The 27,813-nt window shown below is 39.0% G+C and overlaps 1 protein-coding gene and 1 long non-coding RNA gene across 3 annotated transcripts in view; both read right to left on the minus strand.

The window, feature by feature from the left end:
* ZEB1 (zinc finger E-box binding homeobox 1) overlaps positions 1 to 27,813 on the minus strand; it is a 105,393-nt gene that overhangs the window by 16,544 nt on the left and 61,036 nt on the right. For both annotated transcript variants that reach the window (XM_052693794.1, XM_052693795.1), the window contains exon 2: positions 3,680 to 3,880. In XM_052693794.1, coding sequence (XP_052549754.1) covers positions 3,680 to 3,880 — 201 coding nt within the window. The remainder of the gene's footprint in view (positions 1 to 3,679; positions 3,881 to 27,813) is intronic.
* Positions 22,664 to 27,787, minus strand: LOC128085859 (uncharacterized). Its single transcript, XR_008209134.1, has 3 exons — positions 24,553 to 27,787; positions 23,204 to 23,238; positions 22,664 to 22,798 (listed from the first exon to the last, which is right to left on the minus strand). It is a non-coding gene; the product is annotated as an uncharacterized LOC128085859 (long non-coding RNA).

The following is a 27,813-nucleotide window of genomic DNA, read 5'->3' on the forward strand; positions in this document are numbered from 1 at the left end:
AAACAAAACAAACCAAAACAAAAAAAGCCCCAAACCAACACCCTCAAACAACAACAACAACGAAACACAACAAAACCACATACATACAATAGTGTAATGTATTTGAGGACCTATTTCTGCAGCATTTTTTCCACTTCTCTAATTGCATTATAGGACAACATACTTCCAAAAAATATGGATTCCACATTACTCCAGCATAATTAGTTGAACCACAGAGATATTTTACAGTGAAAGAAATTAAATTTTCAAAGGAAACCATACTACACGCTAGCCATTAAGGCATTATTTGAAGACAGGTAAAGACAGGTAAAGACTAGGGCAGTATGTTTCTCCAGCAAATATGGAATAAGCCATTTAAATGCAGCTAACTGATACACTACAACATCATTCCCAGAAAACAGAGTACCATAAAAATATTAAATTTACTTCATTTTTTTTTCAGTTAGCAATTTTTGGAAACAGTTGATGATCTGCACGTCACGTCTGCAAAGCTGCACACTGCTTTCCCTTTCTTTAGAGAAACATAGAATGGCTTAGGAGTGTATAGCAAAACAGTAACATTTTTTTCACTCCTTTATCTATTAGTATACTATTTTACTGTATGTAAATACAATGGCAGTCAATAGTCATAGCTTTATTTTGGAGGTGGTATGTGCTTCAGAGCTATAGTGCAGAGAAAGACACTTACGTGATTTAAGATACTAGAATATATGACTGACAGGATCCAAAATGACAACTGCTACATTTTTATTTACATTACTTCACTTTAATTCAGTGCAGGGAAAAATTTTTGGCATGTCTAGTCACAACTGCAGAATGAGCCAAATATAAATACAGGAAAAGCCAATTTCTCCTTTATACGTGAGATGAGAAATCCTAGGTCAAGTTTGATATCCCAGATACAAATGGCTTCCTTAAAGGAAAAGACACTTATTTCGGTCTACTTTTACAAAACCCACCAGACTGAAGAGGGAAGGGGAGGAGCTCTATCTGCAAATACTCATAAACAACAACAACAACAAAAGGTAAAAAGGAAACTGTATGACATAAATCTTTCACTGACTCGAATTAGTATCTGAAAAAAAACCTCACCACAGTACATAAAATATTAGTCAATACCCGACTGTGAAGTAATTGTATTTTTGGCTCCTGATACCACAGGCTTTGTTCAGAGTATGTATGGCAGTTGATGGCAGGCAATGAAAATTCAAATCCAAAACTTCATTTCTTAAAAATATTTATGATACCAACTACACTATTTTTCTACCTAAAAAGGTTTGTTATTTTTCCCCATTATGAAATAGGCTATGAGGCACGGAGCTACTACCTGTAAGTTATTACCTATAGGGGCTTAAATTACAGTGTCTCAAGCAAGTTCCATTCTATTGCTGGCAAGCAGCAGAGGGGCTGAGCAAGCTTCTTGCTCTGGGTGGGAGTACAGACACTCAGCCACACTCTTATGTATCTCTACAGCACCTGGTAGAGCCATTGAATTAGATCTAGTCAGCCACTCAGAAACCACAACCAACTCTTTAAGACCACGTAGCATTGCCTGGCCCTGCCACAGCCACCTCAGCATAGCAGCACTACCTGGCTCTCACCATTTCTCATGAACTGCTGCATGGGACTTCCAGAGCTAAATGCTAATTTCCAGGTCACAGGCACCAAGCATGACACTACCATGATGTCACAAGCTGATTATAAAGATCCAGAGTTGGATAAGATAACTCAGTAGAAAAACAGAAAATTTGGTTGTAAGCAGAAAACTTGATCAAGTCGATGCCATGAACGTTAAACCTCCCCTCAAATGTAATTAATACAAAATAGTGCAGCAGCCTTCACCAGCAATCCATCACTGAGAGAACACAATCTATCTTACTGTACATAAGCTCAACCTAACATACTATATGTTAAAGTTATGTTGAAATCCAGAGGGACCTTACAGGTAAAACATAATTCCACTAGTTTTGAAACTAGTTTATTTCACCATTGGCACAATTTTTTTAACTGTTCAATTTTTTAAACCTATCTTAGTTCCAGGTCTGAGATCTCTAGATTTCCTAAATACTCAAATACATAACTAATATTTTTTTCAAGTTTATTAACATAATAAATCAATAGGATTTGACATTTCACTTTTTAATTGTAGCACAGGCTTTAGTTTAACCTAAAGCAAAACAAGCTCACAGCATAGGATTGCTGCACACATGAATGCTGGCAGCCCGCCAGCAACTGGTGCCGGATACACGTGGTTCACTTCTTCAAATCTGTGTGACTGCTTCAGTTAAACCTCTGGAGATACACACCTTATATTTAAACCACCTGTTCTGAAGGTCTCGTAGAAGCTCAGTTAGAATGACTGGAAACGGAAGGAAACTAATCTGATAAAGAGATGTTACGTGTGTTCCTATTCTCGTGTGCTTGCAAACTGAATAAATGTGTAAAAAACCCAATCTGTCAAGTCCAACTACAACTAGGAACTTTCAGTACTAATCCAGTGATGAAAAACAGCTTAGTAAAACTGCCATAGTGTATGTTTACTAAAGACGATTGCCACTCACAGTGACAGTGTCAGCATTGTCAGACACTACGCCAGCACTGCTCCCTCTGAGACGAAGATCACGTATTCAATACCCTACTTTTAGGATTTCTAATGTACAATCAAGTCTGATGATGTGATTTTCAGCTTGCACCTTTCTTTCTATGAAAGCCATAAAAAAGCAAATAGAGTTTTACCATGGCAAATCAAAGCTCCATGAAACACAATTTAGCGTTCATTTTTTTTCACACAGCCTTTGCCAGAAGTTCAAACAATCTATTTTAAAAAACCTTACTATCAGATAAAAAAATCCTGGTTGCTACAGAAGAGGCTTCAGAACTCGTAATTTTTACATAAGAAATGTACAGTAATTTTAGTAAGCCAGTAAGCAATCATCTGTCTGATGGAAGCCTGGCTGAGTAACCAATGACCAAGGCAGAGAGAATACCATTTGATTCTCACGACACAGAGTAGAGTTTGGTTCCAATGCTTCATTTTAGTCAACAAATCTTAATTAAAATGGCACATTTGAAATAGGAAGTCAAAAAAGATGTCATTACATATCTAGAGCTCTGAGACTCTCCAGAAGGCTTCAGGTAAGATACTGGGTGTAACTATCTGCAGGTATAGCCCCAAGAAATGTTTGGTCCTCATCTCAGCCCAGACTCAGTCCATACCCCAGGCTTCCTACACATGTTTGGCTGGGTCAAGAAATAGTCTCCATGCAGCCCATTTTTATGCAACTGCAGGAGAACGAAGATTTTGCAGAACTAAGAAAATCATCTACCTAACAATTTAGCTTCAAGTTCCACATTTCACAGCACACCTTGGCAAGAGCAGCTACATAAAAGCTGGACCACATTTAGTGGCCATATGAGTGCTTTCAGCTCATTTAGATGTGAGGTCACACCATTATTCTTAAGTCACAAGTTTTAGCAAAGTGGATGCTAAAGAATTGTGGCTGGAGCTGAGGCACACACATGGCTATATCTCATACACCAAATCAAGAAAATTAAGTATAACGCAATAATTGCATGTGTATCAGTTATAATCATTTCAGTAACAAAGTAACAAAAAAATTCTATCGATTCTTCTTGGAAACATTACTCTGCAGAGACTCATCAGTGAAAATGAACATACCTTCATCTTCCCAGCAGCTGTTTGTGCTCCCTTCCCTTTCACTGTTTTCTGGTAACACTGCGTGGTCTGTTGGCAAGTCATCTTCTGGCACGCTTGCATCACAGTCTGCTGCATCAGTTATACTTTCTTCTTCCACTATATGCAATTTATCTTCATCATCTGAATCTGAATTTGCTTCTATCACGTTATTGTAATTGGTGACTGCAGACAGATAAAAAGCGAAATGCTGATCAATATACTCATACTTTACTGCACAAAACTTTAAAGCTTTCAGTACTGTAGCCAGATGCTATATCTAGGGCATCTCTATGGAGTCACATCATTAATTCTTTTTTCTCTATGTGGACGGCAGCAGCATGAAAGCAATCTGGACATAATGGCGGCACAGGAGAAGGCACCTGCAGGCTGCTGGGTTTCTGCCATGGCCAGGAACCAGGAGACTGCTGCACATGCGGTCCAGAATGAGGTTACACCAGGCCATTCCGATTTGGATGACAGAAGGATGCTATACGCTTCCTTTAAGTACATTCCAGTCTGCTCTATGAAATACTTGATAGGAGCACTAAATGGGAACAACAAGGATACAGCACTCAGAAGTGCTAAAGTGCTCCTGCTCCGGGCTAAAGTGCTCTTGCAGATACACCCAGAGCACGCTGGAGGCTCAGCAGTACAGACGTGAATGTGAAAATCTCTGAGGTGACTTAGGAAACATTTCCAGCTCTCTGCCATAAAAAGGTAATAGCTATTCCTTGTCATCACGGACATCATACATTTAGAGTCTTGCAGACACACAATCACAAATGATACATACATTCCTGTCATATAGAAGCAGATTATTATTAAAATAGCCTTAATCTATGAGCACAGAAGATCAGTAATGACAATTTCAACTTACAGACTATTTATTAAGAAAAAGTATATTTTTCCTACCTGTTGAAATGTGTTGAAAGTTTAAAAGCTATTAAACATTTACAGAATCTCTATATTTGTATTAATACTCAACTGTCAAAAACTTCTTACTGAAATGCTTCAAAATACAGTTTAATAGAGAGATTACAGTAATCAGTGACCAAACCAGAAGAGTTCCCTGGCTGTGGGAGCCCTTTGGTGGTTGCAGAATTGCACACAGCCACAGGACCCTGCAACCCCTGCCTACTGGCACTGTCAGCACACCACAAGACAGGCTGATTGTCTCACATGAACACTGCATGTTAATGTAGATAAATGGGAGATTCAACTCCAGCTCTTCTGAAGTTAGTTCTTTCTTTTTCTTTTTTCATAGGCACTCTAGTCATTTGAAAATGCATTTAAGCAGAGAAAGTGAGTAACATTATGAATGGACAAGCTGCTATCTCATTTCCTCCCCATTTCAGAGAAAAATGTCCCATCTCAAATACGCATAAGCATGACAAAAGAGCCTTTTGAATCTAAAATAATCATGTTTCCATATTTTATACATGTAGCGTTATTTGAAAAATGTAGTATACGCCATAATTCGTGGTATCAAGCTATCAAGCTATTCTAAGGCACAAATTCAGATAAAATTGCCTAAATACTAGTATTTGACCCATTTCTATCAATAAATTGATTCTCACGTAATATTCTGTAACAGATCCTCCAAAGTAAAATAGGTATTGAGGTAATATAGTGTGAAAGGTAAGACATGCACAGATACCCTCACCGCAGCAGATTTATGAATTTCCTTGCCTGAAAAGTGGTAAAAGCAAGTTTTAAAAAGGTCAAGAATAGACAAAAACTACAAGGAGGACATGGAAAAATCTTTTTGTCCAGTTGGCAGTGATGCTTACATGTAGAGGACTATGAATATAAAACCCCGACATACAGACTTTTGCCACAGGCAAAAGATATAAATAACAGTAGAGACCAAAATTCACACACAATATATATACAGATATATAGGCAAATGTTGAGATTTCAGCTACGCAGATAACTAATTCTTGAATTATTGTTTTAAATTTCCCTGTTTGGTTTGGTAAATTAAGTAGAACTCCTTCTATTAGGTCTGAAGTATTCTGCCTGCAGGGAAGATGAAAAACGAATCAGAATGAGGGCATGCTGTGAGTGCGGCCCAGCGCTGCTAGGATCCGGCCTCCTCATCTCAGAGCACACGACCCCACACGTTCTTTGTAGTCCCATCAGCCAGCGGTGCTCCCAAAGCCTCCTTTACAGGAAGCATGCCAGAATTAGAGTCCTCATTATATGTTTGGTATTTCCCTCCGAGGCATTCAGCAGAAATGCTTCAAAGCGTTTAATTAATTTTGCCGTAGCTGGGCGATGGTGTTTCGATTTTACAGACAACAAACTGACTACTTAAAACTGAGAGGATTCTGTCAGCAATTCTGCCATTACCACGTCAGTCTAAGGCCTTTGGGGTCTCACTTTGCAGAAGACTTCACGTTCCTATAGCAATTCACATGTCCAAAGCACAGGGCTGCTCAGCCCAGATGCGGTATACGCTCAGAGTCCAGGCAGCTGGGGTGACACCTGGGAACAGATCACCTCCAGAATATGGGACCTTTCTGAACCACCTAACTGCTCCGTGAAAGAAAGAGAATGAAATCCAGCTTCTCGGTGGTGCCTTCAGACCCTCAGAGAGTCTGCTTTTGACTGCTGCAGCCCTCTACTTGAATTACCGTGCTTTGCAGCAATTAAGGCAAGGGTTCTGGAGACAAGGGCTTCCTTTAATAAGCATCCCTGATTCATTCTCCGGGCACCATTCCTCTTGTGAAAAATTTATGTGATCACATAATTAAAGATCTTATCATTATGCATACATGCAAGGGACAAATTAAAACCCTTTGAACAATCTCCATTCTGACATTTTCCAACTTTTTGTGAATGCTTGACTTTCAAAGTCAAGCATTTGATTTCAAAGAATACATTAATAGAAACGATGGCTTAAAAACAATCAAGCTCTGTAATTTTATGTATTTTCAGCTAATTGAAATTAAAACCCCATTACACTGTAGCACACTGATGCATGCATGGCATTCCCTCCCTGAAGGGCAGAGAAGCTTTGCAGAGAGATCTTGACAAATCGGATGGCCGGGCAGTCACCAACCACATGATATTAAACAAGACCAAGTGCTGGATTCTGCATTTGGGATGGGGCAGCCCTGGACATGCGTAGACTGGAGGATGAGAGGCTAGAGAGCAGCCCAGTGGAAAGGAGTCTGGAGGCTTGGGATGATGGCAAGGTGAATGTGAGCCAGCAGTGTGCCCTGGCAGCCAAAGGGCCAACTGTGCCCTGGGGTGCACCAGGCCCAGCACTGCCAGTGGGTGAGGGAGGAGTTGTCCTGTTCTGTGGCTTTATCTCAAGCACTGGGTGCAGTTTGGGCAGCACCGTATCAAAAGGACATAAAATCATTAGAGAGCATCCAAAGGAAGGCTGCAAAGATGGGGAAAGATCTGGAGGGTAAGATGTGAGGAATGGCTGAGGGCCCTTAAATAAATACCAATTATTATATCTTTACTACTTCTGTAATAAAGATGAAACAATCATTGAAAACACATGAAAAATACATCTTATAAAGCATAATTTTTTTTTGTTGATTGATTTCTTGCTACACTATCCTGATTCTTAAACCATAAATAAGTGCCTGTGGTTGAAACTTTCATTGCTTCTTTTTCATTTTTATTGCAAACAACTGCAAAATGGATTGCAGAAAATGAGCTTTGCTTTCTGTATTTTTAGAGTCCTGAATGCTGGAAACACATGTGATGTTGCATCATTCTCATTAAAAAAGAAATGTGTTCAAATGGAATACTGGTTAAGTTGCTTAAACAGAGAAACATTATTTGACTGGTTGAATGTAGCTATGAAATCACAATACACATTTGTAGTCAAATTCAAACATGGTATTTGAATGGAAAATAATCTTTAGTTTTCTGATTTAAAACCCATGTTCCTAGGAAATTTAAGGAGAAGCCCAGCATCACAGTCATTAAAGACTATAGGATTTGCAGTGATGAAAGCCTATAGGACTCACTGTTTCCACAGCAAGTACCATACTGGAAGATTCCCCAAAACAGCAAGCATAGCTGGCAGTAGGAACCTGGCCACCACTCACCAGATCAGAATTACTAGACAACATGAGTATTAACAGTTAGTTTACTTTGCCATTCCCAACAGGAAGAATGCCCCAGTTAAGTCAATAACACTAATTCTGATAGGATTTATATATCCCAACAGGAAAAAACGTATGTGGTGGAACACATACAGGAATAATTTGAAACCAGGTGGGAATGGCACAGAACTGCACTAATAATCAGAAATGAATCCATAATCTCTAATCTGCATTACCTGGACATGGAAGCCAACAGAGAGAAGGGCCTTGCCATTACAATTCTTTCTTTGTACTCACCAGCAGTCACTATATTTATATAGACTATGGTCCTACATTCTTACTACCTTTTGTATACCTCTTTATTTTTAATCTGAAATCCTACATGTTTCCATAGGGAAAAAAAGCAAAACAACAAGCTCTTTGGGATTTGAGAAATAACACAATCAACCTACATTTTTTAAACGAGATGAACACATGCAGTCAACACACTGAAGTTGCACGGGCTCAGCATCTCAACACTGAAAAGGCAGGAGATCCAGAACAAGTTGTGAGTGATTCTGATTCTTTACAAATCCCTACTTCTAAAAGCTCCTTCAAGTCTAATAATAAATTTTGAAAACTTGCTCAAGAGCACTGTTAGAACAGAAACCTTTGATTCTACAAACCGGAACAGTTCCTGTGCTGTTTGAAGGGCATTCTTGGTTCATGGATTACTGCTCTGACGGCAAACAACAATCTCTCAGAGACCACTTAATGTCTACCAGTTCAACTGAAAATCTGCACTTACACATTCTTTTGCTTTAGCCTTAAAAATATTTAAAGCAGAATATACTGCAAAGGCAGAAACCTGATAATTTAGCATGCAGTATTTGGAGATATACTATTAAGTTTATTACTGTTGCTACATGAAATGCTGTACTTCTATCATTTTGCTGATAAGCTGCCCAGTGTCTTTAGCACAGTGAGATATTTCTGTTGTCACATTTTCCCAGCCAGTTTAACACACAAATTCAAAATTGGAAAGTACCTTCTATACAATTACACATACAGAACCTTGCTAGCATCTGATATAGAAGCATGTGGAAAAGCTTAAGGAAAGGGAAAGTGTATGTTGATGCCTTTTGATTAATTCTCCACCCATTTACAACAGTCATTGTCTATGGAATTCCTACACGAGACACTGACTTCATGCCCATCAGCCTCATTTTTTATCAATTTATCTAGTTTTTAAATTCACAAAAATGTTTGCACCCACAATATTCTAAGGCAAGCAGCTCCACAGCTATGTATGCTTCCTTGCACAGCCCTTCTTTCTGTGAGTTCTTGTCTACTGTTACTCACAGAGAAGCCGTTCATCATTTCTGTGCCCCTGTCTGGACCTTCTTCTGTTTTGCTGCATCCTTGTTCACATGGGTGCATGCAGTATTCAGGTTGCAGATGCAAATAGGAAAAGCAGGAGAACAATATGCTGTTTTCTTCTCCATCCCTTGTCCAATGATGCAAGTAAAATGCTAGGACAGTGCACCCCACAATACCCTCCACTTACACTGCTTTATCCACATAGACTTTTTTGCCAGCTGGTTATTTAGAAACATTGCCATTACCTTCCACATAAGTGCAGGATCCCCTTGGTGAAATTATTCACTGCTTCCCAGCCCTGCCCCAACCTCCCTTGGGCAGCAGGGAGACTTCTGCAGCACTGGGACAGGCACTGGTGTAGCAGAGAGCAGTGGAAGCTGCACAAAACATCACCTAGGCAGCTTATGCAGCAGTAAAAAGAATTTAAAATGAGATCTCGTTATGTGGAAAGTGTGAGGAAAATGTATTATGGTGTTAATAAAATCACACAAGGAAAAGAAAACTACAAAAAAAAAAAAAGCTAGATTAGATTCTTAAATAATCAATTTTAAATTTAATTTGAAAACCGACTTGCAATTTTCACAAATGTCATTCTGCTTTTAAAAGCAGTATATGCACTATAGCTGTGGAGAACAGAACTGTATGTTATATATAAAGGGTGACTCACTGCTTATTTATATACATACACACATGTGAGCTGCCCGCACAGGAAAAAGGGAACTGGCTTCAGTTCCTTCCTCTGCCTGCAGGGATCAAACTTACATCTCCCACACGTGTTTACATAAATATACGAATATTTATACAAACGTAGGACTAAATATTTATACCGACTAAGCACGATTCTTGTTTAACTAATACAAATCTGTTTCAAAGACATTTTTACACCGCATAAGTGAATGCCAATTCCTGCTCAAATACAGCCTGACACACACATTTTGAGTGAATATTCTGACGAAATAGAAACCATAAAATCTGATGCACTTCATGTGCACTGTTGTACAGAAATCATCCCAAGACACATGTACTGAATTACATGGCCTTTGGTCAATTCAAGCAAAGTTTAACACAGACACTTTGCAAAGGGACCACATACTGCCACATGCTCTACTGGGCACTACTGGAGCACTACTACATGGTCTAGAAGGGAGGCTGCGTGGCTGGATTGTGCCTCCATGACACATGCTAAAGTCAATGATGTAAATACAAACTTTCTGTTTTAATTTTAAATCACGGATTTCAAATCAGACTGTACTTGAAGTTACATCCAAAGCTCTGTGTTCTATTTCTTTATCGACCTAGACCAAAGCCTGATGATGTGAGTACAGACAGTTCTGCAGCATCATGCTAAATGGCCGCAGCCCTGGCACCAGGCTCTGTGATGACATAAGCTGCACCTGGAGCAAATCTGGCAATATATTCCAGCCTCGGTGATTACATTTTTGCTGCTTGCCTTTGTTAATCTGATCATTGGTCAGATGTAGAGTTTCCTCAGTCCCATAGGCACAATTACATCAGAGCAGGGCAGCTTGGTAGCACACTGCTCAGAAGCCCAGCAGCAGCTGAAGTTTGTCCTAGCGAGGTGGATGAATGCCAGGAGCAGTGACCAGGCAGTGCTGCTGCCTCATCTGCCGCCCCTGGAATGGGGCTTCAGCCAACGCCCTGCTTTGCCCATGACTAACACGAGCTCTGGGCATAAATATTCCCTATATCCTCAGCTACTCAGCCACATACTTCAGGCATTAGATTTTACTTTTTTTTTTTATAATTTCTGGGATGCTGAGCCCAACACTGAATCAGGGAAGGGATCTGAAAAGGAGTCCCACTGACTGTAAAGGCTTAGTAGGAATCTCTGCTGGTTCTGCTGGCCAGAGCTGCAAGGCTGCACCCATGTGAGCAGGCAGGGAGGGGGAACACAGACATAAATAGACGGTGAACTTGCTTGTCTTTCAACAAAACTAGCTCTCTTCTGGTCTTGGACTGATTGCTAGTGGCTGCAACATACCTAAGAGGCTCCCAAATCAATGCACAGTGAGAGTGCCAGCCTGATCTGAACAAAGACCCTGAAAGGGTGTGCATCTGCAGCCAGACGTCTCTGGAAGGGACACACGGTTCCATCTGCAGAGGCTCCAGGATAAAAATTTCTATTACTCATCCTTTATAGCATCAATTAAATGAGACTGGCACCAAAATCTGTACCACCTGTAGAGGGGAGGGACCTTTTGGCACATCTGTTTTTATCCTCTCTACTACAAGCAGCCAGGCCATGTACTTCTTCACAGTTTAACTACTGAAAGGATCAAGCACATTCTTGACAGACCCAGTAAGACGTGACAGCAGTGAAAGATGCGTGCGGTCCTTCAACATATCACTACCGCCAAGAGTTTGCTGTGACAGGTGCCAGCCTCAACCAGTAAACAACCTTATACTGGAGATGAAGATGGTTGAGGACACGTGACGAGTTCTATGAATTAAAGCCTGTCCTCAAAATAGTCTAGATCTGTAGTGCCAATGCACAGCCTTACAGGAAAGCTGTCACAAAGCTGGCAATGGTGTAGGGAACCTGCTTTGGCAGGGGGTTGGACTCGATGATCTCTGGAGGTCCCTTCCAACCCTTACACTTCTGTGATTCTGTGAACCTCTGGGTGCCAGAAGGAGGATGGCACAGATGACATGGGTGCCAGCAAGAATCCGAATTGCTCAGCACTGCATGAGGGTAAAGATGTGTAGATGGCAATGGAGCTCTGAGACTGGTACCAAGTTGCTACATGAGTAGACACAGTTCAGTAAAGTTACTCTGTGATATGCAGGCTGACCTCTCAGCATTTAGTGCAGAGAGCAGCTGGGTCATCCAGCGGCAGAGCTTCTGGGGTACCCACACAGTTTTAGCTACCCACCTACCACCTGAGCAGATAGACAAATATTGCAAGTATTCAGTTTTGGTCCAATGATAATTTTAAAACACAGGAGAACACACGTTTATGTATGTATGCATACTCAGTTACGATAATCTAAAATTAGATTTGGAAACGCGTACCTCTACCTATACCATCATAAAAAAATATTTGATTTTGAAATGTTTGACTTATTAGGGCTAATTTGGAAAAGCGACTGAAGAAATGTAATTTTCAGCCCATTGCTTTGAGTCTTTACATTGCTCTGCAGTTCTCCTGCTAAAATGGAAGCTTTACAGTTTTGCAAAATGAAGACTTTTGGTGAGACAGAGGGACATGCAATGGTAATTTCCCTATTGTATCTTCAAATGACGGTCCTTTACTAATGAAAAAGCTAACTACTGAACAAGCAGTCTCTCTCCTCTGTCTTCATGTAAATTCTACATGCAAATAAGAAAATTCTCAGTAGCAGCATAATTTGAAAAATGGCTTTACTACAAGGTGCTTAAGGATTTGGAAATAGTAAAAAAAGGTCGCAAAAGAAAAAAATTAACATTCAGAAACAAGAAAGACAAAGGTACATGAGAAAGTTAACTGCATCCCTTGCCTGTTACCTCCCTTGTATAACACAAGGTTGGAGAGGTTTCCACAAATGGGAACTAAAATCTGTATAATTCCATGTCAAGTTCTCCTGTCAGGAAGTTTTACTGAAGCTTAAAGTAAGTTTAATACTTAAAATCATAGAATCATTTGATCAATAGAATAAAATATCAATCATTCTATGGCTCTATGATTCTAATACTTTAAGGATTCACAAAAACTTAAGAACAGCAATAATCCAATTATTCTTCTTCCTCCCTCCCAGCATTTTTTTTTTTTTCAATCTCTGGGAGATAAAAGTAGCTCCCAATAATTTCAATGCAGCCTCCGACAGCAGGCAGGACTGCCTTAGTTCCTTTCTTTCACTCTCACCTCCCCAGTTCAGCCCAGGTAAATTCACCTTTACATTTCCAGTGCTGACTTCATAGCCCACCGCTTTACCCAGAAGACTGGAAAGAAGAATCCCCCCATCTGTCTGCTGTCTCTCCCAGCTGGGTACAGCACAGGGCCTCAATGCTTAATGGCCCCAGAGGCAACCAAGCATGTTGAGCACTGAAGCTCAGCGCACACAGACGTACAGATAGCTGGGAAGCCTTTCTCTTCTAGTGCCTCCAATGACTGAAAAGCGTAAGGGTGAACTAAAGGGAGGAAAGGCTGAAACAAATATTTCAGAGTTACTCTGCTTTTACTCTTCAAAAAATCCTTTCCAACTGATGACTTCGTTTTGCTGCATGTATTTATATGATGACTGTATTGTTTCTACAAGGTTCCTATTTGTGATGCTTGAAATTTTTTCTTTTATTAAACTCCTCACATAAACATGAAATAAACATTAACTAAAAGAAGCATTTGATAGGTAAGATTATGAATTACTTTCCCAAAGACAGATTTTTAAAAATAGGAGATTTATTACCACAGTAAAAAAGTAACCCTTGAACACAGATAAATGTCACAAAGTTGAAGATGAGCAAAAAAGCCAGCCTCATCATTAACAGGTACTCAGCACTCATCTGGGAGAACGTGGACAATGACAAGAATTGATATGACAGCAGCAAAGTAGAGAGACTCATTGTGAGAGATGTATAGGCATAAACCAGGCACGTACCATAGTAGCATGCATACAAATTACCTACACGTTCCTTCCTATTGACCACAGCACTAAAACAGTGTAGTATCCTATTTCTGTCCATAGCTGTAGCGAAAATGGAATAAAACTGCAATACATCTGATTTTGATTTATCCTCATTAAGATCAAGTCTAAATCATAGTTTGATAATTACCTTCATCCACACTCAAAAGCTGCATTTCTTTCAATATAGAGCAGCTGGCCCATTTAGCATTATTCATGAAAACTCAGGTTAGTATAAATTATCAGTTGTAAACTCATTCCCTGATGCCAACTCAATAATTGTATGAAATAATTCCACTTCTGTGGAACCCCTGCACAGGTATCACTTGCAGAGCATCCATCCATGCATCAGTTGCTCTGAACCTAGTGGCATTAATTTGGGTATCATTGGTAATCTTCACAAGACACATCTGACAAGAAGTATATTTTGATAATACTGGTGATTTTATATAACACCATTACCTAGGTCTATATGCAGTAAATACTTATTTCACAGATACTAAAATACTGTGATAGAGATTTATACAGCTTTGAGATCCTCTTAGATGTGACACAGAAAAATGAAACTGCCAGTGACATGTTTTATATAGAAGAACAGCCTATTACAGCAATTCTCTCTAGCACTCACACTTTTATGACTATCATAATGTGCTGTTAGTAAACTCTTCAACATCGATACAACCAAATACGTGGTGGAGATATCACCACAAAGAATCACACATCTTAGGAAGCTCTGACATTCTTCTTTACCCTCTCACAAATCCCACAAAGTCAGCAACAAATGATGTAACTTTGAACTCATATTGCATAAATATAATCTGAATTTAAGGTTATCTAAAAAAAATACAGAACTAATCATTTTATTTTGTTTCATAATGATCTTCCTTAACCTCAAGCTCAAATTAATTTGTCATGAGTAGAATACTCAGTTGTTTACAATGATCCAACAGTTGAAATACTCCAATATTCTGGTATTTCCCCTGGCTAGAACTTGCTCCTTATGGCAAAAGAGAAAGGAATTTCCATTTTTTCTTTCAAATTTTCTTTAAAGTTCACAAACCACATTTTGGCTTTGCTCTGATTTCACATAATAGCAGATAAGCATTTTCAATGGTGTGCTAGATTTTAGTTCCCAGAACATGGGTTCTGACTTTTGGATTCAGAAAGACTAAATTGTAGATACTGTATGTTATACAAAACACTTCTAATTTACTTTTTATCTGAAAATAAAGAACACAAAGAGATGTAGGATAATAAAAACATCGAAGAACACAGTTTTAGTAAGTATAATTTGGGTGACCTGGCCTGCTTCATATAGTGTTGCATCTTGAATAATCTGAGTTTAACATGCATACGAATAAATGACACATACGTAACTTTCTGCATTCACCGTCGCAGCTAATCAGCCAGAACATCAGTAATATGAAATTACCACCTGGGAGTGCTATGACTAGTTCCAAGTTTCTCCAATGTTTAAGTATATCCTCATCTTACAATACTCATTTTTACCTTACAGATTTTTCACATTGCTGACTTTCAGTTCTTTCTGAAATATTAAATCAGATACGATTTATATCTTTTATTTGTGTGAACTGGAAATATACTACAACTGTAGCTTGTTATTTTGCAAGATAATGAGCAGCTATCATTCCCAGAAACCAACTGCAATGTAAGAACATGGATGAAGAGACAGTCAAAGAATATGTGAAGGATTTACAGTATTTTACTAGATTTCAAGGACAGACATTCCCTGGTGTTCTATTTAAACAGGTGGACACATGACACATTGAAAGCATTTAAATGGAATAGCAGAAAGCTCAAGGAAAGGTTTAATACTCCAAAGATGTGTGTCATAAGGAAAATATACCTTCCTAAAACAACAATGGGAAATTACGTTAGGGAATTTTCACACGTTTAAATAAAACTATATATATTTAAACACATCAGAATGAAACCGAATGGATATTTCTGACATTATACTAAGGAAATAAAAATGCCTTGCCATACTAAGCTCTGAACTTCAAAGGGCTGTGACTGCAGCCCACAGCACACTTCAGTGAGACCTTCATATTCTTTGAAGATCAAGTAACTTCTAATCCTGTTTCCAAAGGCAGCATTTTTAACTTTCAAAAGCTGTAATCCGGATTTGCTCCTACATTCCTGTACACAGATTTTTCATATATACCTACTGAGTCTACCAGCAAAGGCAATTATATCTAGACATTTAGATGTTGTGATGAACTTGAAGAACTAGCTCTCCAGCTCCCATTCTGAAGTATAACCTGGTTAAATTGAGTTAAAATAGCTCATGAACATAGTTAACATCACATTTCAATGAGAGTCAGGCTCACAAAGGTTTGATGAGAGAATAGGGCGAACTCCCAAAGTTGCACATCATGCTGACACAGTAAAAGTGCATCTGCTCCCCATCAGAGCCTTGACGAAGTACTGCAGGGATGAGTGGGAGAATATACCAGATCCTCTGGTTGGAATTCAGATGCACAAATGCACCCTGACACAACAAAATACTGAATTTACGCTGTAAAAATAAGAATTAAAAAAACCCTATTCAATTCTCAACAGATGAACTATTTAGATGAACTAGCGAACTAGTTCTTCAGTTAGTGTAACTCTATAGTAATGTCAGCTGAATGAACAGCAGCTAGGATCCTAATGCTAAAACTAGCCTTAAATATTCTTACTAAAGCTTTATAGTATGCAGCTGCACGATACGCTGAATTTCCAAGAAAGTAAGCACTTATGTTTGATAAGGATCAACACATAACACAGAGACACTTGTGAAAAGTTTCTAACAAATAAATAAGTTAAAAAAGAGACCAGCAAATGAAGATGATTTAAAACACCAGTGCATGAGGGATAACAGCGAGATTTTAACGATACTGGAATTTATCACACAGCAGGTACATTCCATGACTTTCTAATGGTGATGAATAATTGTATTCAATTTAGTCCAACATTTCTGAATTCTCACTGTCTACACAGGGAAAAAGCTACATATTTTGAGACTTTAATTTAAGAGAGCTTATCTGCTTCATTTGATGTTGAAATTCATACGTAAGGTGAATGAACTGCAGTAAAAAAGAATCTAACAAGGGATCACCTAAGGGTAGCTTAAATAAAGAGACTGGTTTCTCAAAAAATAAAAAAAAATCCAAACTTGTATTTATTCACATAAATGATTAGACACGCATTATAGGCATTCTTAAATGTAATCCTGCCAGCCTTTTGCAAGTGAATGGGAAAGACAAGAAAGGAGTTAACAGATGAGCCTGACTTCAGATGAATACCAAGGACGGAAAGAAGCACCTGTTAGACACCAAAAGACAGACTTTCTCTTTGGGAAGGCTACTGCAGAAACAGCTGAGCATTAAAAAGCCCCAATAGAAGTGTTTCCCATACAGATAAAAATGTTTTGTTTCAGAGGCAAACAATCATCCATCTTTCCATACATGGTGCTGTTTTATTGAAATGCTCACTGAGGTTGTATGAGACAATGACCCCAAGTAATCTGCCTCAAAAAGAAGCTGACCCTTCCTACTCCTTCTACTGAAGGATGAAAATATGTTATATGATGTTCTCTTGGGTTGATTCCCTTATCTGACATTCTTCTATCGGCTCTTACACCATGAAAACAGAACTCAGTCCAAAGACAAGAAGCAACCCAAACAAACTGTGCAGGCTTCAATTGAGTTATGAAGAGACAGAACTTCTAAAAAGGGAGAAAACCTTTCAAACATCTCATTAATTGTCTTTATTGCTTCATAGGCAGTCTTCTAAAAATTTCCCAAGAGCTGCTTGACTAAAATTGCAAGTCAGAGAGATACCAAAGATAGCAAAGGCCTGGTGTTACCTGTAGCTATTCTAGCACATGCAAAACTTTGATTTTTCCATACAGTATTTCTATGGAAGAATTTAATTTTTAAGAATCTTTTGTGCTCCGTCAGACCAGTCCAACTGCAATTCACTCACATGCCACAAAAAGAAATAACAATGAAAATAAAGCTCATAACAAAGCATTGTAACCTAATTACTCAATTCATGAACGTTAATAACAGACAGCTGTTGGTATTTGAGATATTAAACATCTCTAGGCCTCTAGACCCTTCATTTTGTAAGGGAAAAACTGCAAGGAAACATGATATTTAAAAAGTATGAAGCATTACAGCGTGATCAGATCTGACTCTCGGAACTTCTGAAACAGGAGAAATACTTTTTCCAATCTCTGATTTTTATTTATTTTTTTTCCCCAAGAAGTTACAGACAAACCCATTCTGAAGATTTATCTACTATTCTGCTTTTCATAAAAATACTTGAGACATCTTCATGGTTACAAGTGTGGATGACACAAGCTGAGATGATGAGGACTGGGACAGAATTAAGTCATCCTCTGACTTCCTCTCAAGGGGAATCCTGATTTTTGAAAGCCATAATGCTACTACTGGAAAGAAGGTGCTGGGAATTGTACTAAGGGCAGTCACTCAACAAAAGGCTTTGGAGAAGTCATTGAATAGAAAATCAATATATCCATGAAAGACAAACAGGCAAAACAAAGGTGGAAGGATGGGAAAATCCAGGAGAAATCCCAGGATCAACACTGGTGGTGAAAGACACCGTGTAGAAGTCTGAGACATCTGTTGTGGGCAGGGAAAACTCTTGGGTTTTTAAAGCCTAGCGTGAGACATGTGAGGTGAAATAAATACTTGTTCATAGAAATATGAGTTAGTACACTCACCCCTGCATCCAGAACCGATCTTTTTACTCAATGACATATTAGTTCTTTTTGGAGGATGAGGAACGCCATGAGAAAAAGGGCAAAAAATTAAGAACAGACCCACAAGGCTTCATACTGCAGTGTAAGCACAACATGACCTAAAATACTCTTCAGTGTAAAAGCGAAAATTAACTTTGTTTTAGCAGCCAAATTCAGACCAATTAGTAACCACTGCACTCTAATAGGAAGCAACTGGTTTGAGCACGGCAGGTAATCACTGTACTCCGGAAAGCAGCAGCTGTAAAAGGTACTGTAACAATGCATCATCTGGCTTGCTTATGAGCTCTGCTGATTAACAAACTCAAGGCCACACAAGAATTCAGCAAGGGAAGGAAAAAAAAAGTAAGAGGGAGTGGGGTGGGTAATTAAACTTTTCCAACCTCAGCATTACTGCGCCATGCAAAGAAACACGTGTGAGCATTCCCCGTGCTGGCTCCACTCCAGGCTTCTCCTCTGCCTTATTGCTGCCTCGTGCCACCACTCCCATCAGCTTAAACCCATTAGCAGCTGCAAAAGGAACCAAACTCTCTCAACACAAATGTCATTTTATACTATCTGTGATTGGGAGTTTGAATGACAGGTGATGACTGAGACCTTAAGGCATTTTTTTTTTGCAATAAACCATACAGAAGTGATACAAATGAAATATAAAGCATATTAGTGCTTAGGAATAAATTCCAAAGTTCCAGAATTTTGTTATTACAAATATATATGTTTTTAAATCAAATCCTGTACACTTTGCAAAGCCACACACTCATTTCTTCATGCCACATTGCAGACAGATTCCTTTTTCCCAGAGAATTAACTCTCAGCTGTTGGGCTCCCTCAGTGGGCAAAGAGATCGGCTCTGGAATGCAATGATCCTCGCAGGTGCAATGTTTCAGGGAAACTGAGTGCAGTGCTATCACCAACCAGACCAGAAAAAGGATGTACCACCATAATCCCAGCACAGCCAGAGAACTGCTCCCCTACTTTATAAACAGCACAAACTAGCTCTTAAGGGAGATAACGATGATTATTTTTAGCATATATTTAGTTAAACAGAACCTGGATCCTATAGCAGTCCGTTAACTCAGTGCATAGGTTCGGCACTCTCTCAGTTTGGATACTCATGGAGTAAAACCTGTGACGTGCTGGCTCTTACAGGGAGATACCTGTACGTCTGCATTTTATTCGTAGCCACTTGCTCTACTAAAGATTTTAGCAGAAGTTACAAATTCTTTCTATAATTCTACTGGGATTTGACCACTAAGAATGACAGCTCAGAAATAACTTTCTTATTAATAAGCAAGTGTGAAAATACAGAATAAAATGAATTCCTGCACCACTTTCAATAAACAGTTCTGATGTGTCTGGTAAGGTGTGCGTATGTTCAGGTCATTGATAAAGAAAACACTGCAGTGAAGAAAAATGAGTAGCAATTTTTTGGTTGGAGAAACTCAAGGTGCATAGGAAAGCCCTTGCAAAGTTCTGACATAAGCTCTCAACAATCATTTTCAATTTCTTAGGTTTATGCTGTCTCTAGGGTGCTTACAGACCTACAAGGAACTACATATTCTTCTAAGTCAAGACACAAGAGTGAGTGGGGGCTTTAATTTACCTTCAGAATGAGTTCACTAGGTCACCAGTGAGACACCAGCAATACCAGCATAAGTCATACAGTTATTTGTGCTTATCAGCTGCATAGATACACGCACAGTATTATCTGATGATCCTCCTTACCTACAAGCTTATTGATTTCTATTCATTAGTGAACAGAAGCCCACATTACTTAAGCATAATTTGCAACCAAATAAATCACAGTCCTATTTTCCTTGAATCTTATTTTTTAATAGCAGTGAGAAAGCACCTGATGTCCTTTCTGGAAGTATTTAGGATGCTGATCTAAGATCAAAAGCATCAGAGACCAGACTAAGAATCACTGCACTCATCAGAAAGACAGATGTCTGACTGCTTGGTCAAATTCCTTTGGAGCATCTACTTTTATTTGGGAAGAACAACATCTAATTTTTCCAAGTAAAAATGTTGGATTTTATTTTCAGTCTTATTTTTACGATATACCACAGAGAGATCATTAGAAACAGGTAAGCAATTAATTAACCATTTGCAGTTAAAGAAGTCAGATTTTTTTGTAATAATAAAAATGTCAGCCGCATATACCTGTTCCAGGCACTTGTCAAAATGCAGCCTCCCCTTAGAAAAATGAGGTACAACTGAGCAGCAGAAACGTTCTACCAGTGGTTTAGCAAACAAGGAGCTGTCAACTTCCAATAAGCTATTATTCACACCTCTTTAATCACTGCCACAGAGTCGATTATAAATAGCCTCATACATTTTTAAATAAGGTCATTCTGAAATGAAACAACAAAGAAGGTAGTAAATATTCCAGTACATAAGCAATTTAAATTCTACAGCATAACAGAACTGTGCATTCTCAAATACTCCATTTAAAGAAAGCCAACAAAACCTTTTATTAACTGGTGCAAATAGTGTCAGGTGCGTAATCTCTGTGAGATCAATAAACCAGCTCAATTATGTGATAGTTTGTAAACAGATTTGAAAGAAATGAAACTATTAAAACTTGCTCATAAAATCCAGCTCCAAAAGCATTATTTAAAAACATACAGTAATACAAATGAAGTTAATACAACACACGCATTACAAGCGTCAACCTGCTATGCAAAGATTTTATATGAATATGAAACAGCTCCTCTGCACTTTCCCAGAAGCAGAACACAAATAAAAGACTTAAGTAGAGCCCTGACTTACGGCAAAACCTGTTCTGTACTTTCTTGAGATTTTAAAGCACTCAAAATGAACACATAAAGAAAAAACAGAACGGAATTAAATAAACAGGAGTGAGTTCTTACTTCTCCTCTCCTCTCTGAAATTCAAGAACACTTGATAGGAACATGACAAAATACTGGTAATTTCCAATCTTTACAAATTAGCTTAGGAAAAAAAAAAGACAAAAATTAGAAGCATTTAAAACTATGTAGCGTTTTGTCAGAAATGTTGCCATAAACGCAGACATGAAATTGACGGCAACTGAAAATTAATTTAGCGATATGAGAGACGGAAAGAATTAGAAGTAAATAGTAAAGAAATAGTTTCAATTTTACTGACACCCTACAGGCTTGTTACAGGGATAGGAACCAGAAATCACCTCACAGTTTTTGCTTTTCTAATTTGATACCCGCTTTTGTAGAAAGACACAGTTTTTCAAAGTCACTAAGCAAAGTCCTGCTTCTGCAAAAACCCATCACTTCTCAGTGCTCTGCTATGGGCAGTTCACTTTGGAACACACGTTCCCTTGATGGGGAAGGAGAATTTTTGATTCTTCATGGCCTTGATTCTTAAAAAACATATTCTACATGAGCAGGCCGCGCTCCCACATCTTCCTGTCTGGGAACAGATCTCAATACTTGGTGTAACAGGGCTGCATTGAAGTCTGTATTACTGTACCAGGGTGGATGTGGGCAGATGTGAGCTGTGTCTTCTTGCCTTTTTGTGTTCTCACTATGGAACCAGAGAGACCTCCCAGATAAAGGCCATTCAGACCACTTAAGAACTACATAGCTATCAAAGCTACATCCCAAAACACCCTAGAAATCAGCACAGAGGATCCACCAACATACGTTTTCAGTTATTCCCACAATAAGACACTATCCCTAAAAATACTGCAACTTGGTTCATGCCCCATGGCTTGAAAACATCATTTTCTTAGGTGTACGCCCTCTGTCTACCTTGAATTCCCTAATTTTTTTCCTAATAGAACAATATTTCTGATACTTTTAAGCTTCATTCATGGATTTCTTTTTAGCCTGTACCAGGAAAACTGATGACTATCTGAAACTTCTTTTCTCCAAAAAAACTGTGCCATATTTCATGCGCTAAGAATATTGTCTTCTATTGGCCTCCCTCCCTGATTCTCCATTTGTTTTGTAGAAGAGATTTTTTGTGCTGCCATCCCAAAAGCTTTTCACAATCACAAAGCCTCTCACGTGCTGTTTACAAGATGTTTCTGGAAGAAACACAGAGCCTATACAGCATTTCTTACCTGTAGGAGCATTTTGGGAGGAGGGGTTCAGACACTCTGTAATACTGAGAATGCATCTTCTTTGAACTACGTGCAATGAAACAGAAATCTTCCTTCTTGTTGAACACAGAACTAGATTTGTAACCTGGCAATTGAGAGAAGTCTGGCACACAGCGGTTTCAGTGGTTACTGTGAGTCTCACAGTAGTCTGCTTTCAGAACCTTGGAGAAGCCATGGAGGAACAGTAAGCTCCAATACATAAAGGAAAAAAATGTGACACGTGTCCTGACGCTGTGGTAAGAATAGAGTTGAGATCCACAAAGCTCAGTGAGCCAGAGAGCTGACAGGTTTTAACTGAAGATCTTCCAGCACGCAGCTACTGAGCACTGCCACCAGAGACCAAGAAAGCTGCAGCCCTGCGTGGCACTCCACCAGAGAGGGTGAAAGGATCATGCAAAGAAAATGGATCAAACCACATAACTTCCAGGTACCAAGAGCCGTGCTCCATGTTCCCAAGAGTACCCAAAGTGAGCGCACCCCAAACTACAAAGAGGTCTAGAGCAGAATGAGCCCCCAAACCAATGAAACAAGTAAAAGGTAAGACATAAAACACAATAAAATTATACCTGTTGTTTGTATTCGTTAGTATCAGAGGTGACCTCTACAAAAAATAAAAAGGAAATATAAAGTTTGAGTTTTAAAAGCTATATATAAAGAACAGACATACACATATGTACGAATAAATTGTTTGCAAAATTCAACAACCTTGAAAACTGCTACAATCCATCTGACAGTCAGATAATCAACAGAGGACACCTTACAGTAAATCCTGCAAGGAAGAGCACCCCTTCTTGTGATGCTTTTTTTCCAATTAGCTGAGCAGAGGGCAGAAGCAGGAGTGGAAGCTCAGCTCATTCAGTTCAGCGAAGAACCAAGACTTAAACTGACCCTGCTGAAACAAAGCTCTCACATGACAGAGTTTTACTCAACAGTTAGGGAACATGACACAAAGCGTGGCAAAGAAGGCAATGCATGCGCAAAGACAAAAGTAGTGCGTTGGCTCTGTGTATGTGTATGGTAATTGACAATGACGCAGTACCCAGTGAAGAATACACCCAGGACAGGATACCTGGGCATCACTTGAAGGGAAACGGAGACTTTAAGAGTTAAGTTTCACCTGAGCCTCTTCCCAGACACTCACTGGTACATGTGTATTAGGAAAGGGTGGTAACTTGTCTTGCATAACATCCATACGGTTCTCAGCTTTTTTGCCTTTCTGACTTGCTGGAGGTTACCACAATTACAGCACTTCTTCTGGGTACGTACTAAACACAGACACCTCCCTTGCCAAAAGACATTTCTACATGTATGTGATTTCCAGGCGAATCCTAACATTTTATTTTAAATAGATTTGGGAAGAGATGCCTGAACTCCCCTATTTCTTCAGAAAGCACAAAGGAGGACAACATCACTGGAATGCAACGAGCTGGCCTCACCTAAGTTTTAAAGCTAGGCATACTGCAAAGAAAGATCCACGTTAGTGCATAGACTGCTCTGCAAGCACATGCAAGCTCCATCTGCCTGCATCCCAGCTGATGGCAAGCCAGAAGCTTCACTGGTGATGCAGCCTTGTGCTCAGTGTGAACAAACGTAATCCTGCAGCCTAACCCTGCTGCTTAGCCTGCTTACTGGGTCAGCTGTGCCGCCATCAAGACAGGTAGGTACAAAGGATGTTTTATCAAGTTCTTGGAGAAACAAATCAGGATAATGATAATTTCAAGGCTTATTCTTATTTTATGAGAACTTGCCACTAGATAAAACAAAACAAACAGGTGGCTCCTACGCTTTGATTTGGAGCTTTGCTCTTACACAGGACAGACAGGCTGATGGCAAGGTTGGAAGTTATCCCATAAATCAGGCTGTGCTGTGCATGTGAGCCTGTGCTCTGCAACCCAGCAGAGCTCACTCAGCTTACCAGCAGGGTATTTCCAGGAGAATTTGGAGGTTTTCCTGCTGAGCAAAGGAATTAGGCCGATGAAGAACGGATCAGTGACAGCATGGCTTAATGTGGTTCTTTGCCAATAATCTGAAAAGATGAGCCACTTGTCAGAAAGTATCTATGGAAAAGTTCATTTTGCTTCCTGAAGTCATTCTGAATTAGCCACACATTGGTGCAGCTGGTACATCTGCAGAGAAGTACCCAGAAGAGAATTTTTTCCTACTCTCTGTCTTAGTATTTATGTATGCCCAGATCCATATTTCAATCATCCTCAATTCACAAGACAACAACATATCAAAGGGTGATTCCTGTACTCATCTTAATTTTTTAAACTCATGATTAGCTCAAACTCTGAAGACGAACTATGAAAAGCTTATTATTTGCAGGAAAATGCCAGCAAACTAACACAATACTCAAATTTAGCATAAAGCCTCCTGGAGAAAAAGTGAGCAATGTCAGCCAATGTTTTAGGATACATACAGTGTGATGACATGAGCAGTAAAAAACATTCCATTGTTAAAAATATGAAAGCACTTTATTGTATATTAAATATTAGAGGTAGTTCCTGTAGTTAATGGATCACTTTTATACCTGTGCAAGATCTTCAACTCTGTGAATGTGTGCTTATATTTACTCTACTAATTATCAGCTTAGAACTTTTGTATGCACTTGGTAGCTTTCTGTATTTGAGACTAAAAATTGTTTTCAAGACTTCTACTTCCTCTGGAGGAATTTTTCAGGAAGTTGTGCGGCAGCTCCCCCCCCCCAAGTTAGTTAATTCAAATCTGTGCAGAGAAAAATCTCCTTTAAAATGTTCTGTGAAAGCACCTTTGGAACAGTGCCACTTAAACAAATGACAACTATGTGTGAAGGTGAGAAAAAATCCTCATAATACAAAGTCAACTTTAAACTTAGAACTAAAAAGTGATCTTAGAGATTAGCAAAGAAAAAGTGAAAAGGGAAAGTTATTTTTGCATTGCACCATGTGAAATTAAAGGTTTAAGAAATGCTTATAAATTAACTTTAGCTCTTAACAAGTATTTGCTAACTACAGAAAATCTCTAAAGACAGATTAACGGTAGCAAATGCCAACAAATGAACTCCTCCTCTAGAATCAAGTAACGAGCAGCTAACAGATCAGCAGCCAGACATGTGCCATCTGTGAGCTGTGCTAATTAGATTATTTCCAGGGAAGTAATAGTCTCTACACCCCAGTCACTTGATCTTTCTAATTTCATCTAACTTTGAACAGTATCTCATAGGTAGCAACTCAGTAACACACTGCAGTCACAAATCAGCATTAATGCCATGATTGGGAGCATCCCTGCTCACCACTTCAAGTTGTTGGAAAACAAATTCCTGGGCTTGAAAGAAATTAACATTACAGAAATCTCACACTTTTTTTTTGTCACAATGTTAAAGTGTGAGAGGCATTTTGTTAATGTATACACTAATCTCAGTGGTCCAATATGTTTCAATGCAATACTCTTGAGACAACTGTGTAACATCATCTGACAATGCAGTGGAGGGAGATTAGGTTACCACAGGTACCCTTATACAACAGGGAGAAGGCTTTGGAATTGGTAGAACCCAGTAAGGCAGATGACAATCTATCTATGCTAGAGCAGTCAGGTCAGACTTTACATTATGATCACTTAGATTAGAATTACAGAGATTAGAATCACTTACACTTAGATTAGAATTACTTAGATTAGAATTTACAGACTTTACATTATGATTGCTTTCATGAAACAAAAAAGGTGTGTGTTACTTACAGTCATAGGTGATTCCCTTCTGAGGGGAGCAGAGGGCTGGATCTGATGACCAGACCCACAGGTCTGGTCCTTAAGGCTTGGGTCGAAAATATTAACAGGAAATGTCCTAGGCTGGTACAGCCCTCAGGATACTATCTGCTCTTGCTTTTTTTCATGTGGGTAGTAACAAAGCCCAAGAGTAACCAATAGACTTCGGGGCTTTGGATAGATCAGTAAAGGGATGAGGAGCACTCTTCTATCCCTCCTTCTGTAAGGAGTAGCATTTAAAGAAACAGATGGACCCAGCTTACTGATACCTGGCTTTGAGGCTGGTGGCACCAGCAGAATTTGGGATTTTTTTTGACCATGGGATAACTTATGTGACACCAGGCCCACATGGCCTGGCTGGATTCACCTTTTTCAAAAGGGGAAAAGAAATTTCACTCACAGTTTAGTGGGGCTGACTGCAAGAGCTTAAAGTTAGGTTTGAAAGGGAAAAGTGATAAGATCAGGCTTAACGATCAGGTTTATTAATGATAAACTATAGGATGGCATAACAATGCCTGAGAGAAAGTGTGTTTGTTGGTGAGGGCTTCCAATTTGCTCCACCACAGTGTGAGCACAATGAAACGTACTTGGAATGCCATAGGTCCCTTCTGTCCCAGACTATTCTACTCTTATGATTCTATTCTTGAGAAACCCTCTTTAAGCAATAGCTTCTCCTACTGTTTGCTTAATATCTTAGAGCCAAACTATAAAGCATTACAAAACATAATTAGAAAATAATGTTGTATTAGATACTTGAATAAGAAACTGATCACCCAAGTACCAAATGCCAAAGTTCAGACAAGTGACAGTTCTGAATTGGTGACAAGGCCAAGGGGTTTCTTGCAGCACAGCTTCCACTGACGTGTCAGCTTCCCACTGCCGACAGCAAAGGACTTTACTCCTCTCAATGCCATCAGCCAATCTCATTTTCCTATCTTGAAAAACAGTAATGGTGTCTACACACCTCCTCTACTTTCAACCCTTTTCCTCCATGACTGCATTTTGTCTCAAACTTTTTCCTGTGATCATTAAAGGCTTATGGTCTTGTTAGTTCTTAGATTTTACTATGAGAAGGGGAATTTGTTGCCACTTGAATGAAATCTGAGACATATTATCCTCCTTCAAAGAAGGAAACAGAAATTATGGGTGAAGACGTGGCTGGACAAATTGACAATTACAGAGTAGGCACTAGGAAAGGATGAAGAAAGTACAACACTCTTTACTTTGGCTGTCTTCAGCTTCTGGACCTGTGACTGAATGTCTTCTCCAAGACATTAAACTGCACTTAACATGGATAACAACTTCAAATGCAAACAATTTCTCCAGTGTTTCTGTATTAATTCAAAGAAGTTTATGATGTCCTGCCCATTAATATTCTCGATATTTGCTATTTTTCTTCTCTTTAGTAAAGACTATTTTCAGAATGTTTACTTAA

The sequence above is a fragment of the Tympanuchus pallidicinctus genome, unplaced genomic scaffold (assembly GCF_026119805.1).
Source record: "Tympanuchus pallidicinctus isolate F22 unplaced genomic scaffold, pur_lepc_1.0 scaffold3, whole genome shotgun sequence".
Classification (NCBI taxonomy): domain Eukaryota; kingdom Metazoa; phylum Chordata; class Aves; order Galliformes; family Phasianidae; genus Tympanuchus; species Tympanuchus pallidicinctus.